This window comes from Naegleria fowleri (assembly GCF_008403515.1).
Source record: "Naegleria fowleri strain ATCC 30894 chromosome Unknown tig72, whole genome shotgun sequence".
NCBI lineage: Eukaryota > Heterolobosea > Eutetramitea > Acrasida > Naegleriidae > Naegleria > Naegleria fowleri.
In genome coordinates this window covers 391,199-408,403 of record NW_025408004.1, presented here as the reverse complement: position 1 = coordinate 408,403, position 17,205 = coordinate 391,199, and the positions used below count along the sequence as shown (strand labels likewise).

Below are 17,205 nucleotides of genomic sequence, written 5' to 3'. Positions count from 1 at the left end.
CTCAAAGGCTGACAGTCTGTGACCACATTTGGTGTAAGTGTTTATAACTTTTCATTCAGTAATAAATTGGAAAACCTCCTTCAATTCATTCACAATATATTAATATATTCATTAATGAATATATTTGTGATCATGAAATCTTTTGCTCATTTACAGACAAACGTTATTGGTTCAAAGAGTGGGTTATTGAAGGTAGCTTGTACGACATCACCCTTCTCTAATTCTCGAGATTTGCCAGTCATGGTTCCACTTGAAATGATTTGACCTGCCAAAACGTCTCGTTTAAATTCGTTTGTGATTCTGTTCACACATTGGAGACAGGTGTCGAGTGGTCCTTTTGTTTCATTGGCATCATATTCACCATTGCAAACAAATGAGCCTTGAGCCTTTTTCTGGCTGACATTATTGAATAATAATTCCACCTTCTCGAATGCTAATTTAGCAGCATCTTTCACATCGTATTTGGGTGGTTTTTCAGGCATTATCAAATTAATATGACCTCCTAAATCGGCAATTCTTGTGAGAACACCTCCTTGATTTTCCACATTGTCCACTCTTGATCCAATCACTTCAAAAACGCCAGTGACATACTCCAATGCATCAATCAATTCTTCTTTTGTGTAAGGAGTGTCACGGGCCTTCAAATCTTTTGCCAAGCAAAATGCAAACTCCACTTCAACCATTGGATTAAAGTTAGTCACATCTTCCATGTTGTAAACTCGTGGATTTCTCAAAATTTGATGTTCAAATATTGGTCCCAAGAATGGCTCCTTAATATTTAATCTGGCAAGCGCTTTTGGTTGTGTGGCACCAATCTTCCATCCAGCAAGCTTCCATCCTCTCTCCTTTTCTAAAAGATCAATCAATCTCAATTGAGCATATTGAGCCTCCTTCTCACTCTTTGGAATAATATTTGATGGAAATGAGAGAATAATTCTGTTTGCTAATTTTCTGCTTTTGAGTGACTTGTACGCAGCCATTGGTGTGACTTCATCTCGACTGATCTTTGAGAGAGCTTCATCGTTGAATTTTAACACTGGCTCCTCTTCTCCCGATTCTTCCATTTGTGACCTAAATCCACTTCCACTCTCCTTCTTCTCTTTTTCCAGCAGTTCTTGAATATGTTTGTCATCACACATTGCCTTTTCCTCCATTTGTTCCAATGCCGATTTTTGTTTTGGATTCAACTCGAGAAATTCTTTATAACTCCTGTATTGGAATTTCATGAGTAATCGAGCAATATATTCAATTCTCTTGTTTTCATCGGTGCTCCATTTATCTTGATTGAACCACAATTTAAGTGGTTGTTCCAGAGGCTTATTGATAATCTTGTTCACATATTTCTTTTTAGGACGTTGAGCAACCATGGGTTTTGCTTCCGTTACGTTGTTGTTACTGGCTTCATTTCGGAAGAAACAAGCATGAGAGAAGGATCGGGATGATTGCTGTTCAACACTCACCCATCCATTCATGGAAGATAAATGTGTAGCAGCAACAGAAGAAGAGAAGGAGGAAATTCCTCTCAGATGATTTTCATTCAGCAATGAGCCTTTCCGTAAAGACTGAACCACACGAAGCATGATGAAGAAAATTCAAAATATTTTTTTTTTTCAAAATCAAATTGAAATAATTTTCAAATTCGGGAATTGTTTTCCTCATTTTCCTTACGTACAGACTAAGTGTGTGTTCAGTTTTGTCGTGTCATGGATCGATCCAGCTGCTAGAAGATGAATGTATTCTCCCAAAGTTTTTTGATGACGAACCTCTTCATTGCCTATTCAAAAAAGAAGAAAAAAATGCCCAAATCATCAAAAGAAGATGAACGAGTGTTGAAAAAGTTTGTGGAAGAGCTGAATCGAGCAAGCTCGGAAGAGGAGGAAAAGAAGAAATCCTCTTCATCATCGACTCTATCTAAATATTTAAATGCTGCTCCAAAGTTTGTTAAGAGCGGAATTACTCAAATTGGAGATCGGATTGAAACAACAAACAACAAAACTGAAAATTCGGCAAGCTCGGAAAAGTCATTGTATCAACCTCAGTTTGCTTATCAAGACGTTTCTTTGATGAAAGAAGAAGAGAAACAAAACAAACAAGATTCCGATGACGCATCGAGTAAAAAGAGAAAAGCAAATATTGATGAATTTTTGGACGAATTATCGAATCAAACGACCCCTAAAAAGACTAAAAGAAAGAGTGATACAACACAACCTGGTTATTTGAAAATTACTAATGTGAACGTGGGAATTTCAGAACAAAATTTTAAAAAAGAATTTTCAAAGTTTGGACGAATAACTAATAGTTGTTTGGAGCCATCAAGTGGTACTGATGTGGTCACTTGTTTTTTGGAATTTAGAAAGACATATGATGCTGAATGTGCAATGCATGCTCTTCAGAAAAAGAAAATTTGTGGCCAATCACAGAATATTCAAATAACGTGGTGTTCAAATGAAGAAATTGATGAACTTCAAAAAAAGTGTAAGTTGTTGCAGCACCTGCAGATGGTGCTAATAAGGTAATATTGTAATAATTACCACTGTAAAATATCACACATCAATGATTGCAGTTCAAAAGCATTTTGACGAAACTACCAAAGCTGATTTTGTTAAAATGTTGACTGATTTGGACACTAGACGGCAAACCATTATGATTGTGATGGGATTTTGCTTGGATTATCAAAATAATGCGGAGGACATTATTGAACTATTTATGAAGAATGTCTTCTCTGCGGCAGCCAAAAAAAGTACTTCTTTCACGAAAAAGCTTGCTTGTCTTTATGTATTCAATGACATTCTTTCCAATCAAAAATATGGTCCAAAATATCAGACTTTGATCGGTGATCGTATGCTTGGAATTTTGCAATCGACTTTAGATTCGGCTGACAAAGAACAACGAGAAAAGGTTGTGAAAATTTTGGAATTGTGGAAAGAGAAGGCTTTCTTTTCAGATTCGAAAATTCAGGGATGGATGGCCATCATTTAAGGAGTGTCCTGTTGTGCTTCAGATAAGAAGAAAGAACAACTATTCGATGCTGCTAATTAGCCATAAGCGCTGGTGGAGAATGTTTTCATGTCACGTATCAGAGATTTAAAGGTTTAACAATTAGGATTTATTTTGAATTAAACATTCACTTGTTCATCTTTCTTGATTTTGTGATTTTCGAAGAGGAAGACGTGGACCTCTTTTCCAAAGTATTCTTTGAGGATCGTTTCACAGTGACTTGCATTCCCGTTAAATTTGAGACATGATAATCCAAATTCTTTCTTCGTCGGGTTCCACTCACTACATTGCATGGATCAATATCAAAATTAGGTAATCGTTTGGTAATATCAATAGGTTGAGATCGAACCCATTCTGTTTTTGTTGGAATTTTCTCATCAGTGGTATTAGATGATGATGAGGAATTTGGTGATGTTCTAGAGACCATGATGATGTTGTTAGTGAATAGTTGTTACTTGAATGGTTGTTTTTGTTTTGTTGATGAATTTCCGAGCTAAACATGATGGTTATTTATTGAGCTTGTTGTCGTCCATTTTTTTGTGGAATACAGAGAACATCTGGAAATTCTCTAAAGAACTGGAAGGACATCCCAAAATAAATTCATGATGATGAAAATGAATGGTTGATCCAACAACAAAGAAAAACAAACACTAACAATAATTCAATTCAGCAAAGCAAATAATCAAAATGGTCTGCACAAGAAGCAACAAGGGATACAACAATTACTCTTCCGAAATTTCCATGGATAATATTGTCGGAGGAACACGACAACGAAAACAATTCAATTATCGTGTGATGCATCAATATGGTGAGGATCATGATGCATCGGAAGTCATGAACAATCAGTACTTCTCTTCACGGCCCTCTCATAATACTTTGGAAATGAGAAATAAGACTTTCCGAAAGTAAGAGCTATCATTGAATTGACCTGAGAGAGAGCAAACAATATATGTCCTCACCTATTGTGAATATTCCACACAAACCTAGATTTCTGTTTCATTCAGAATTTGATGTTTTTTTGATTAGATAAGGATTGTCTTCAAGTACCACATTGAATGAATGTGAACTTTCAAATTCTGTATTGCTGAACCACATTCCACTGCACAAATTTTCATCAATTCAACTGGAATAAATTCATCATTCCACTTCTGCACTCTTTTCAACAACCTCTTCTGTTAAAGAACAAACAAAGGCTTCTGCTTTTGTCACTCACAGTTCATACAGTCAAAGACTGTAGCGGGAGTGTCGCCATATTCCTGGCAGGCATCCCGTCCATGTCCAACAAATAGAAAAACCCTTTCAATTTCAAACTTCATTTATTCAAATTTTGACAGGAAGAGAGTACCAATTAAAACTAATGCATATTACTTGCTGAAACCACAAGTTGCAGAAAGTTTCAAAAGTTTCAACAGGTAATCCTGTTCAAAATGACTTGTACTTTGAGGCAAGTTGTGTAATTCTAACACCGCGAACTGCTCATGATTCAGAAGCGGTTGGTGGTGAAAATCCACCTTGCCTTTTTGATGCTTATATTTGGAGGGCATCTTTTCCCCGAATTGAATTTTGAGATTCATTATTTAAAAACGAATGGCTACGGCCATATCACGATGAATGCACCTCATCCCGTCCGATTTGAGAAGTTAAGCATCGTCGAGCTGCATCAGTACTGAGGTTGGAGACAACTTGGGAACCTGCAGTGCTGTAGCCTTTTTGCAACTTAAATTTGGGGATCAGTCGAATGTTCAGATGAAGTTCGATAAAATTACCATTGACTTCATCGATTCCAAAAACATTAAAGAGATGTTCATCGAATCCAAAAACATGAAGGTTTCAAACTCTTCAATCCCCAAAATTAACATTACAGCAACCTAACCCAAGTTTGTGACTCTCTCTCGTCGATTCATTGAACAAGCGGTGCGATTTATTTGTGTAAGGCATGGCCTTCTTTTTTGATATGTGTGAATAGAGAATTTCTGGTTGGGAATGTTTCTCCGCAAACATTACAGCTCAGAGAAGGTTCTTTCTCTTTCTTTTTTTCCTTATTCCTTCGTTTCTTTTTCTTTGATTCAGTTGTATCTGTGGTTGAGGATGAGGCTTCTCCTGTAGGTGTGGTATCATTGTCAGCAAATGCAGCTTCTTCCTCAATTTCTTCTGCAGTCGATTTGCTTTCCAAACTGTCAACAACAGCAGATGGTTCAGTAATTGATTGAGGAAGAGTTGTCGGCGATGACGAAACATGTGAGGAGGATGCAACCTCTGGTTGTTGAGATGCTGAGCCATTTTGTTGTTTCTGCTGTTTAGATTTGGAGGCTGTGTTATTTGTTGACTGTACATTATTTTCAATTTTTGATTGCTTCTTGTTACCTTTTTGTTTGCTCGATTTGGTTTCTTCTTCTTCTTCCTCTTCATTATTCTTTTTCTTGGTTGTTGGCTTTTTGCTTTTTGATAATTTAACTTGTTCCATACTTTCTCGTAGCATTTCTATTTGCTCACTATCTAAATAAATAACACCTTTTTGCAACTTCTTTTTTTTCTTTTCCTTCTTCTTTTTCTTTGGGTTTTCCTCTTCCTTGTCCTCTGCTGAGTCTTCTGCTTTCCTTTCTTCTAAAGGACTGTGTTCAGAAGGAGCTTCTTCTTGCGCTTTTGTTATTTCTGTCACATGTGTTTCTTCCTCTTCTTCATCCTCATGAATATTAGCTCCTTTCTTTTTCTTTCCTCCTTTTTTGCTGCTGGCGGCATAAAAATTGTCAAAGACATCCTCTGCTTCGTCGAGAGCATCATGTATCTGATTAAATTCTTCCTCATCAGAAAAAACTTCATTAAGCACTTCGTCATCCTCAGAAATTTCTCCGCTCAACAATTGCTGTCTCAATCGTTCCTTCTCAGCCAGATATTCTTTTCTCAATTGTTCTTGAAGGAGTTTGGATTCTTCCTTCTTTTTTTCAAGTTCATCTTGGATCTTTTTTCTTCTCTTCATTTCTTCTTTTACTCGAGGGTCGTCCGCTTTCACTTTCTTGACCAAATGTTTGACAAGGTCGTTATATTCTTTTCGTGCCTTGTTTCTTTCCGTTTCATTTTCTTTCTCCATTTGTCTCTTCACATATCTATTCTCGGCCTCTGATAATCTTGACGATAGAACAAGAATAATCAGAAAAATTGTCAAATAAATTATAGATGAAAAAGATGTTAAATATATTAACATATTTTAGATAATTGTCAATAAAAACTCTAATTCTAAAATACTCACCTCCATTTGTCTTTCCAAGCAAAAGACCGCTTGGAATTATAGGTTGACCAAAATGTGTAAAACTTGGCCACTTGTTCGTATGGTGTATTTTCATCTCCGAACGAAGGACCTTTCACGTTAGATGAAGAAGGAGCTTTTGCAGATTTATATTCCTCGTCTTCCTTCAAGATGATGTCAAATACTCGTTGATAAACTTCGAAAAAGTTGTTCTTATCTTTGCTCTTAAAAGTAGTGTAGCATGATGATGACAAAAAACTCCACAAATTTTGTTGTTCGGGTTCTTTCATTTCTTCATCACCGCCATATCGAGCCGCAGCCATTCCGCGACTCAGAATAATATGTTTATTCTCATCATACCATGCACGTTCCTGGTCATCAAATAATATTTCATAGGCATCTTGAATTTCTTTGAAACGATGAGTAGCCTCCTCCACATTATCAATATTTCTATCGGGATGCCATATTAATGCTTGTTTTCGATAAGCTTTTCGGATTTCTTCTTTTGTGGCTTCCTTTGTTACTCCCAACACTTCATAGTAATCTCGTTGCTTGTGTTGTTGACTCATTTTTTTATGTTTTGAATTCATCAACTACTTTAAGAAATTGTAAACGAAGCTTCAATTATTGGAATGAACATTGAATGACATGGCTAAAGAGGAGAAGTGTGTGTATTGAAGCGGATGATGATTCACCTATCGATCGTTAAAGAGTTGGATTTCTTCATGGTTTGTTGGAAAGTTCTTCTTGTCTCAAAGTTTTTAATTTTAATTAACAAGCAATCAATAGTACTTTTACCTCAATGGTTGATATTCTTCCAATAGAGTGTTATTAAATCATCAGCAACGAGTGAATGCAAGTGTTTGCAGGTCTTATTTGAGGCTTCTCAACAAACTCAGTCGCACCTTGAACCAATCAAGTAACAAAGTCAAGGCATCAACAAACCAAAGACAAGCAAAAGTTCATGAAATGTACATTCCATTGCCAATAAAAAAGTTGGTTATAACCAAAAAGATCCTTCAAATGCAGCAATAAACAATGTCAGATTTCATCATTTGCGCTGAGCGGACCTTACAGCTCATTATTGATCTCCATTCTGTGTAGTAGGACCCTCCAGTTGTCTTTATCACGAGATCGATCTCTTTGTGAACAACTCAAACTATGTTTCTCAGTGCAACAACTAAGGAATAGGCATCCATTGGTTCTTTTCAACACAAGAAAACAAGAAGAATTCTTTGAAATGTCAGTCCATTACTGTGCCAATGGCAATGGCACTCTCTATCCCAAACAACGATCCTACTCAAATTTAGTGGCCATGCTTGAAGATGCAGTCGTTTCATGTGGAGACGATTTGTTGTATCGATTTTTAGACTTTTCTTCAGGAGGCAAAGAACTCTTACCTTCACTCCATTCTTTGCAACAACATTTAAATTTATGTCATGAAGTATTTGAGAGTTTCAACGTGTTGGTGACAGATGTTCTCTCTTTTTCAAGCACCAATCATCTCCTGGATTTCTGGAATATTCCTGAAGGACTTTCCAATGAGAGTTTGGCCTTTCTTCAATACACTTCTGGATCCACGAGTGATCCCAAAGGAGTCATGCTCACTCATGGTAATCTTCTTCATAACTTACATTTCATTGAAACATGTTTTGGACATACCAAGAACAGTCACGGAATGATATGGCTTCCTCCTTATCATGACATGGGATTGATCGGTGGTTTACTTCAGGTCCTTTACGCACAATTTTCATGTCCATTAATGTCACTTCATTCATTGCTTCTTGTTCCAGAGATGATGAAAAAAGAAACAAGAAAAAGCATTCACATGTAACCTTTGTAAATTGTGGAAAGAGTCAACCACTCGCATTCCAACAAATTCTCAAAATTGTCGATCCAGAACATGGCATTGAATTCAGACACGACGAACAAGAAGGTGAAATTTGGTTACAAAGTCCAAGTGTTGCCAAGGGTTATTGGAACAAACCTGAACTGACCAAAGAAATCTTTCATGCATGTCTCAGATAAAAACAAACAGATTATTCCAACCAACAACAACAACAACGATCAGCAACCCACTGAAAATTATGAATTTCTGAAAACTGGAGATTTAGGATTCATCAAGAATGGAGAATTGTATATTACTGGACTTCGAAAGGATTTGTTAATTATCAATGGTATCAACTATTATCCACAAGATATTGAATTTGTGGTGGCAGAGTGTCATGTAAAAGTGAGACGAGGATGTGTGGTGAGTTTCTCCATCGATGGAGAAGCACTTTCTGGAAATGAACACATTGTCATTGTGGCAGAAACGAAAGCAAATGACATGTCGGAATTTGATTCAATCATTCGTGAGATAAGGAATGCCATTGCAGAGCATTTGGGTGTTGCCATATATGGCGCCCTTGCTTCCATTGCTCCCACGAAACCACATGGTCTACAAAAAACCACACGGTGTACAAAAAACAAGTGGAAAAGTCAGACGTCAACCAACGAAACTCGCATTTCTTCATAACAAGTTGAATTCAAAACTTATTGTTCATCGTTGGGATAAAAGTACAGAACAAGACATTGCCTCTCAATTACCTCACACACTCACAGAAATTCAACATCTGGAGAGAAGTTTTAAATTCAAACACAGACTTACCATTCCTCAACAGCCATTTCTTACTTCAAGGGGCAAGTTCCATTCACTTGATTCAACTCCAATCTCGAATTCAACAACAATTTCAAATGAATTTAAGTCTCTCACAATTACTGACATGTCCCACCTTGCAAGCAATGGCTCTTGTCATGAAAAATGATATTTTCTTCGTTTTTTTTGTTGTAATGATAATATTAAAAAAGGAGGATTTAATTCTTTTTAATGCTCAAACCCTCTCACACCCGTTTTTGGAGTTAAATTGTCCAAGAACTAAAAAGTGAATTCTCCTAGTTTGTTGTGGTGATAGAAGAGAACAGAAACTATCTGTGGTGGAGAGCATTCGTTGAATAACCATCCTTAATTATCCTTATTCTGAATTTCTCAAATTACAATTCAAATTCCTTGATTTGCTTTGCAGTTGGTCGATCTTGTGGATTCTTTCTCATCATGTTCACCACAACATTGATCAATCTCGGATCATAAAACACTTCAAACTGTTGACAACTGGTGTTCATCTTGTTTTTCACTTCCTCCAAAACCTTATCTTCAGATTCACTCAATAACTTGATTGAAATTCTCGTCTCCAAAGGATCTCTCGTAATGATTTGATACAAGGAAACTCCCAATGAGAAAATATCGGATGGAAATCCATACTTTTCATGAGCAATGACCTCTGGTGACATGTAACTCAACGTTCCACGAATGGAATTATTAGTAGTCGATAATAACTCTTTGGCTTCTCCTAAATCCCCAACCACCACCGAAATTCTTTCTTGTTGCGGGTCGAAAATATCCACAAAAACATTTCTTGGTTTGATGTCTCGATGTACCAACTGTTTCACGCCATGTAAATAATCTAAACCTTCTCCTAATTGTTTCATTAATTGGAAAAACATTTTCTGTGAAAGAGGTTTTTCATACTTGTACAAGATCTTTTCTAAATCTCCTTCATAGTATTTCATGACCATACAAAATGCTTGCAATTCTTTAGAAATGAATAATTCATGGACTTGAACCAATCGCTCGTGTTGAATGGTTGCTGTTTTTGAACATTCTGAAATAATTTTTTCACTGTCGCTTCCTGCAAATTTAATGGCCTTAATAGCCACTTTCAAATCTTGCTTTTTAGTGTCATGACATAAATAACAATCACCAAAGGATCCACTTCCAATCTTTTGAATGACTCGATATCTTTCTTTTAAGAGTCCAGAAGTTGAAAAAGTTTCAGAAAGTTGCAAACTTCCTCCGCTCAAAAAATTGATGGTATTGTTGGCAGTGGAAGGATTTGAACTGTTGTTGGACGAGGAGGTTGAACTGACCATCGTTCGATAGGTTTCAATGAGTGATTGAACTGAAGAATTGGAATCCGCATTGTTTAGATGTGACAATGAATTGGTTGAGAGGGTTGATGACGTATTTTGATGAGTGACATGATTCAAGAGGAGAGGACTCGAAGAAGTGTTGTTACCTTGAGAAAAATCCTCTTTGCCATCCACCACAATTTGAATTTGGTTGGATCCAACAATTCCTTTTAATTCTGTGGAATTTTGTAATTTAGCTTTAGCTGCTCTACGTTTCTTGACACAACAAATGGTGACCACTATCAAAGTGACAACTGACACAATAATAAGAATTACAAGTAAGGAAATACCAATAGAACCTCCCACAATGTCACCCACATTATTCTGTCCGTCATTCAATCGATTACTCACAGAAAATGCAAAATTACACACTGTTCCCGATGGATTCAGACATTTGACAGCCATATACATGGACTTTGCAGACGATCCAACAGAATACAATTTCGTCACTCGATCCTGATCACTACTCAACACAAATTCATCATAGAGTACATCCGCAGGAGAATCCGACAATTCTCGATTCAACGAATAAGCAAATTGAATCTTCATGGGATAGTGTGTGAAATTTGCTTTTCCATTCGGTCCCAAAGTGAATTGAAATTGATTCGATTTCGTATTGACACATGACGTTGAACTCAAAGATGAACACACCAATCGTTCGACACTCTGCGAAGGCATGTACAGTGAGAGCACTTGATCCTGTTGCTGACCATACGTTTGATAAACCACATCAGAAAATCGATACAATGTGACTGTTGTTTCTTGATTATTATTATTGTAAAGAACAATTTGAAATGGATCATTTGGAGAGATGGATAAAGGTGTGATTCGGAAAGTGCCATCGAACTCGGGTTGATTGATTCGTGTGGCACCTAATGGAGCAGTGGTAAAGGTATTGTCGGATTTGGCAAGTCGTAATTCAATGGGATAATTCTGTGCAACGGAGAAGGAGAGATTGAAGAGTCCGTAATTGTAAAAGTTGGAAGAGAGAGGATGAGAGCTTTGTTGAGAAATTTTAAAGCTGGTACTTCCTTGTTGTTGTTGTTTTGCCAAGACATGGGATGATAGATGGAAAAGAGAGCCGTCGTGATGATGAGAAAAGAGGAGAAGAATGGAGCATAGTAGGAGGAGAAATATTGGTCTTGACAAGTGGCAGTTGGTGGGATGCAGACACGAAGAAGAACAACACAATGACATTTCAGAACTTGTCACTGCGCGTAACAATAGCAAAAGAAGGAGAGCGAGAGGTGGTGGAAGTTGCAAAGAGCTTTTTTTTTTTTGGAATGTCAGAAATCTGAACCTAAGCTTTATTTCTCACACAATCTAAGGGGGAACATTGAACCACACATGATCTCGGCCACACGCACATTTCAATGATCCTTCTCAGAACGAGCAACATGTTGACCATTTTGCTGCTGAGCATGAACCACATGTGATTTCATAGTGACTTTTCGAGTCGATTCCTTTCTCTTGGCATCCATTTGATCTTTCCAATTCACAGAAAACACTTTAGCATCGAGTAAGGGTTCATAACGATATCCTCCACAATGAACCAACTTGGTGCTTACTTTGTTTTTGCCCTGAGTATACATGGATAAATTCACCAAACAACTTGAATCGGCACCAAAGCTTTCTCCCACTCGTTCCCAAACCCATGTGACAGTATTCAATTGATAAATACTTGAAGAGACGTCCCACATCATTCCTCCTCCAATAATATACCAATGAACACCAATCAATGTTGGAGAGAAGGCTGGGAAAGTTCCAGCGCTTGGTGACTCACCTCGAGTTTCCATTTTTGTCCATTTTAAATTATGTATATCCAGAACATGGACATCATTGTATGATTCTCTCCAATACTTGTCATGAGGAGAATTTTGAACCCAGTAACCTCCTCCAAAACATAGAATGGAATGTGAATTGAGAGGAGTGGCAGCAAATCCTAAACGTGGTGTGAAAAGTTCGGCATTCTCAATCAAAGGAGTAAGGTTCTTCCATGTTCGAGTGACCACATCGTAGGCCCAAACATCATTGGTGGGTGTCATGTTATTTCCAACACCTCCTCCAATGACAATCATTGTTCGATCGTTGAGCATGACGGCACAATGATTAGTTCGAGGAGCTGGCCATTCCATTCCATTAGGTTTCACAATCTTTTGCCATTTGAAAAGAACTTCATTGGCACTCGCATTGAGATTCATTGGTACACTTCGAGAAGGAGACAAGAATCTTCTAAAGGAACCTTGTGAATTTTCTCTTCTTGTGTTGGCTGTGGTACAAAATCTGGATGAAAAGTAAGCATCCGTAAGTTGAACATGGTACAAGTCACTTGTCACAGAGTCTTCGTACGATCCTCCAAAGACAATGACAGAACGCACCGATGGAGCATATACTGCAGAATGCTTTCCAAACATTTGAGGTAAATCAACAGGAACTGGTTCAGAATCATTCATGGAAGAATTGGGATACGATTTCACACAAGCAACTTCGTGATCTCGAGGAATGTCAAATGCCCATTGATTTGGAATAAACAACGCATTCATAGTGTATATTCCTTGTCGGTGTGGATTTTCAGCATGTAATTGACGTGGTGTCAAAATTCCTCCGATGATCATGACATTTGGTGTGGCACTATTTGAAGGAATGCATGTCATGGTGTGTCTGTATCTTGGGAAAATTCTATGAATCATGGAATTATCACCTCCTCCAAAGGCATTCGTGGCTACTTCTCCAAATAAATATTCACTGATAGAAGCAGCAATATCAGATTGAGTGTCTCCCAAAATCAAACCATTTAAGGATTGTGTCAATTTCACATCTTCAGAAATAATGTGTGGGTATTTCTTTGCAACAATGGTCGGTACATTTGGAGATGGGATGAGGATGGATGAAATGCTCGTAGATGTTAACTTTTCTTCCATAAAGTAATGAATACAATCTAAGGTGGTGTATTCCATTGAGGTCGATTGAGGTGCAATAGTTTCTCCAAATTTGGATAAGTAATGTGACTTGCATGTATTGTTCTGATTCTCTAAAATGTCATGTTTGTAAATGTGAGATGGATTAGCATCACAACCAGTGGAGACTCTAAAAATGTGTTGAATTCGCTTCTTGAGTGAACTTGAATACATGACAGTATTCGATGGTTCATGGTGAGAATGATGATCCTCATGATCATTGTACACGTCACAACATTGACATTTCGATGTCATGGTCAATGAGTTGTCATTGGCTCGATCGTCGCATGGTTCCTCAATGGCATAGGATCGTTTCTGATAAACATAGTGTGGATTTCTCACAAAAGTATGATGCCACCATAACTCTCGATTCAATGCTAATCGTTTGAAGGTAGAATTTATCAACTGGATTTTACACAACAATTCTTCTCGTGTGAAAAAGTAGAGGACGTATTGCAAAATTTCTTCTGGGAGATGTGTAACATTTCCATTTGTTGTGTTGTTGCTTGTTGAAGGAGCAACGACGGTCGAAGAGTGGTGGTTGTGGAGATTTGATGCATGTGGTGAGTGCGGTCGTTGTTTCTTGACACCACTTCCAAATAAATTAAATAAAGACCAAGATGACGACGTCATTGTTGCTGGAGATGATGCCGAACGGTCATTTTCCATTACATCAAGAACATTAGGGCATGAGAATGATTTTGGCAATGATGTCAAGGTGGTCAAAGCTTCTTCTTCAAAAATTGGAGAAATGTGTGAAGAGGTGGAGGAACGTTGTTGTGTTGGAAAGGAAGACATGATGATGTTTGAGTGATATAAATATATTTAGGAGGAAGACAGAGAGAATTAAAAAACTCTGACGAAGGTGTTGATGTTTTTTCTTGATGATGAGCATAATACTTCTCTCTTTGATTGCCCTCTTTTTAAACATTATTGGGATCAAGATAATTCCAGTTATGGAGTTAAGGTGATAGCTGTTTTCTAAAAATGGAAGCAAGACAATGAAGAGACGGTCAATACAAATATCTCTCTCGCAGCTTACTTGAAAGATTAATGAGAGGAATGAAAGCAGAGGACAAGAGATTCGACCTGAAAAGGGATCACACTCATGGATGCTGAGAATTTAACATTTCCAAAGACATCCATGAAGTTGATCTTTCTGAAACAATGTCAAAGTTTGCGCATTTCCAGAATATCTTTCATACTAATTATAAATATTATTTCTAAACGTCGATCATCGATCAAAATAGAATTTTGAAATCCCAATCAAAAAAAAGCATTTGAAAAATGTTCAAGACAATCTTCTCGAGCACTTCGCCAAAAGTGAAATTACATGAAACATCGATGATGAGAATTTCATCTCGATCATCATCATCATTCACACAACAGTTAACCAGTCACCACCAACGCAATTATTCCACTTCTGTGATTTTCAACGAAATTGATCCAGGGAATATTTGGCTTCTCGACGGAGATCTTTTTTCTCCTATCGAATGTCAACACTTGATTGAACGAAGTGAAGCAAAAGGCTACAAGGAAACTCCTGTAACAGCTGGAAAAATACTTTTAAAATGATGACAAATATTAGAAATAATCAACGAGTCATGTTGTATGATGTGGAATTAACGACACAACTTTTTGACAAATTGAAACCCTACTTACCTGAAAAAGCTTCATCATTGAGCCGAATTTCAACACATTTCACAGACGGTTACTCATTATGTGGATTCAATGAAAAATTGAGATTTTACAAATATGGCGCTCATGAATATTTTGCACCTCATTATGATGGTCATTATCAGAGAGAAGATTACTTGATTCGAGTTCCAACATCATCGTCCAGTTTTGAAACATTCAATTGTACGGAAAAATCATTTATCACAGTCTTGATCTACCTCAACGATGTGAAAAGTAAGGGAGGAAAGACAAATTTCTTAAAATCCAAACATGGTGGGGAGGTGTTATGGAGTGTGAAACCAAAGCAAGACGAGTTCTCATGTTCATGCATGGAAATTTACACGAGACTAAAGCTTTGGAAAGTATTAATGAAAATACACCACATCAGGAAGTTAAATATGTTCTGCGAACGGATGTCATGTATCGGAAATTAGTGCCTTATAATGAATCTCAATAATGAAATTTCAATGTCAATAATTCAAGTTTCTAATAGAATCAAAAGCTCATCTCCAAAACCATGGTGAATCAGAGTAATAGAATGTATGGTCGAAAATAAACTGAATAATTTCCTTTTTCAAATGAGCATTGTTCTTGAAGAATAATACTTTTCCAAGTTGTTCCTCAATCGTTTCCTTATATACTGGTATGGATGCAAATTGTGAACATTTCTTGTCCGAAAATTCATTCAGTAATTTGATTAGCTGGAAAAAACGATTGTACTCTTCAGTGGATGAAATGAAATCATTGGGTAAAGTTTTCATGTTTGCAATGCCATTACAGAATCGAGATAAATATGCATTCTTGTCAAAATATTTAAGGCTATTCATGAGAGGTCTATATTCTTCTGAGTTTGTTATAAATTTCCAGTATTTACAAAACAATAGAATCGGAAAGGGTTCGTTGTGGACCAGATAGGTGCACATTGGAATTTTTGTCAATGATTGTTCAGACTCTTCAAGACATTGAGCTGTTTCATTTAGTGATTTAGCAATATCCATAATTTTACGAAAAAACATGTTCTTTGGAATGTGTCGTTTGTCCAAGTTTTTGGTAAGCTTGAGGTCATATTTGAGCAAAAGTTTGTTAGCTCCGTCCATCAATTTAATGAAAAATAGGGCTCGTGGAATGTTCACAGAATAGGATAGGATGGTATCAAGTTTTAACATGGCACGAAACATTCTTAAATATTCAAGAAAAGAGTCATCATTTACCACATTGCTGTTTTCTAAAGATGATGTAAAGTTATTGATGACGTGGAAATATTGGAAGAAAATCACAAAACGTCTATGAAATGGTTTCTCATTATAAATTATGGTCAGAGTATTAGTTTGTGTATCATGATGATCTTCTTCATCTGACTCTATCTTTGATCCATAACTCATGATTCTCCTTTGTATTCGTTGGTAGTGCTGTTTCAAATAATCTCTACTTGATTCGTATATTGAGACTGGCAATCTTTGACTTGCCACGATCAAGCTCTTGTCGTTTTGTTGAATCATTTCAATAAATTTTGCCATCATCCATTCTCGAGATAATTCAAAATTTTCATGAATTTTACTCAATCGAGGATCGGAACGGATCATGGCATACGTTGAAAAAAAATCAATGAAATTGAATATTTCCAAAATAATTTCACCAGGGAGTGTTGCTAACAGGGTCATTTCGTGGAATGGTCCAGTCTTGCACAGTGAGAGTATTATTATGATTTCAATTTTTGGAAATGTTTAATTTTTTTTCTTGTTTTAAAAATTAGGATCATCGTAAAGCTCACAACAAATTTCCCTTAAATGATGAATGAAGATTAGTTGTATGATATGAAGATTAGAAATATCGGAAAGAATATAATAATGTACAAAGATCGTGATAAAAAACTTATTGTATAAGAGCCGATCAAATATTCCTAAATCTACAATTTTCCAGAAATCTTCTTTTGAAATAATAGAAACGAGTCCTGTCCCACCAACAGAATTGAATGATGGGAAAGAGTAATCCAGCGAGAACCAATAGACTGACAAAAAGACCTTTTTCATTTTCCGCAAAGTAAAAAGAATGCCCTTTAGTGCATTCTTTCCCGATATCAAGAGCATGAGCTGTTTTAGAGAGAGTATAACATTTCAGAATATTCACTTTGGAAAGGTCATTCATACGATTGTTTGAGGATTGTCACATGATCCGTTCCTCTATTCTGATCAAAACGTTATTTTGTTGAGAAATACCATTATGGATTTCACCTGCCTTCACACCATCGATCGTTCGTTCATTGAGAATCGACAACTCGATCGAGTCCGTAACGTACAACAACAAGCTTGAAACCACAAGACA

At 36.8% G+C, this 17,205-nt stretch overlaps 9 protein-coding genes across 9 annotated transcripts; 3 read left to right on the top strand and 6 right to left on the bottom strand.

Annotated features, from left to right (window-relative positions):
• Positions 1-146: 146 nt before the first annotated feature.
• On the bottom strand, positions 147-1,580 carry FDP41_009777 (uncharacterized protein; the record flags this gene model as incomplete). The annotated part of the gene is made up of 1 exon (XM_044713771.1): positions 147-1,580. One exon carries the CDS (start codon positions 1,578-1,580, stop codon positions 147-149), a length of 1,434 nt encoding a protein of 477 aa, XP_044556796.1.
• Positions 1,581-1,796: 216 nt separating this feature from the next.
• FDP41_009776 (uncharacterized protein) lies at positions 1,797-2,979 on the top strand (the record flags this gene model as incomplete). The annotated part of the gene is made up of 2 exons (XM_044713770.1): positions 1,797-2,475; positions 2,564-2,979. The coding sequence occupies 2 exons, from the start codon at positions 1,797-1,799 to the stop codon at positions 2,977-2,979; spliced, it is 1,095 nt and encodes a 364-aa protein (XP_044556795.1).
• Positions 2,980-3,124: 145 nt separating this feature from the next.
• Positions 3,125-3,424, bottom strand: FDP41_009775 (uncharacterized protein; the record flags this gene model as incomplete). The annotated part of the gene is made up of 1 exon (XM_044713769.1): positions 3,125-3,424. The coding sequence occupies one exon, from the start codon at positions 3,422-3,424 to the stop codon at positions 3,125-3,127; it is 300 nt and encodes a 99-aa protein (XP_044556794.1).
• Positions 3,425-4,918: 1,494 nt separating this feature from the next.
• On the bottom strand, positions 4,919-6,810 carry FDP41_009774 (uncharacterized protein; the record flags this gene model as incomplete). Its single annotated transcript, XM_044713768.1, has 2 exons — positions 4,919-6,122; positions 6,245-6,810. 2 exons carry the CDS (start codon positions 6,808-6,810, stop codon positions 4,919-4,921), a joined length of 1,770 nt encoding a protein of 589 aa, XP_044556793.1.
• Positions 6,811-7,481: 671 nt separating this feature from the next.
• Positions 7,482-8,075, top strand: FDP41_009773 (uncharacterized protein; the record flags this gene model as incomplete). The annotated part of the gene is made up of 1 exon (XM_044713767.1): positions 7,482-8,075. One exon carries the CDS (start codon positions 7,482-7,484, stop codon positions 8,073-8,075), a length of 594 nt encoding a protein of 197 aa, XP_044556792.1.
• A 177-nt stretch (positions 8,076-8,252) lies between these two features.
• FDP41_009772 (uncharacterized protein) lies at positions 8,253-8,759 on the top strand (the record flags this gene model as incomplete). Its single annotated transcript, XM_044713766.1, has 1 exon — positions 8,253-8,759. One exon carries the CDS (start codon positions 8,253-8,255, stop codon positions 8,757-8,759), a length of 507 nt encoding a protein of 168 aa, XP_044556791.1.
• Positions 8,760-9,274: 515 nt separating this feature from the next.
• On the bottom strand, positions 9,275-11,446 carry FDP41_009771 (uncharacterized protein; the record flags this gene model as incomplete). The annotated part of the gene is made up of 1 exon (XM_044713765.1): positions 9,275-11,446. The coding sequence occupies one exon, from the start codon at positions 11,444-11,446 to the stop codon at positions 9,275-9,277; it is 2,172 nt and encodes a 723-aa protein (XP_044556790.1).
• Positions 11,447-11,619: 173 nt separating this feature from the next.
• Positions 11,620-14,004, bottom strand: FDP41_009770 (uncharacterized protein; the record flags this gene model as incomplete). Its single annotated transcript, XM_044713764.1, has 1 exon — positions 11,620-14,004. The coding sequence occupies one exon, from the start codon at positions 14,002-14,004 to the stop codon at positions 11,620-11,622; it is 2,385 nt and encodes a 794-aa protein (XP_044556789.1).
• Positions 14,005-15,386: 1,382 nt separating this feature from the next.
• On the bottom strand, positions 15,387-16,544 carry FDP41_009769 (uncharacterized protein; the record flags this gene model as incomplete). The annotated part of the gene is made up of 1 exon (XM_044713762.1): positions 15,387-16,544. One exon carries the CDS (start codon positions 16,542-16,544, stop codon positions 15,387-15,389), a length of 1,158 nt encoding a protein of 385 aa, XP_044556788.1.
• Between the last annotated feature and the right edge of the window lie 661 nt (positions 16,545-17,205).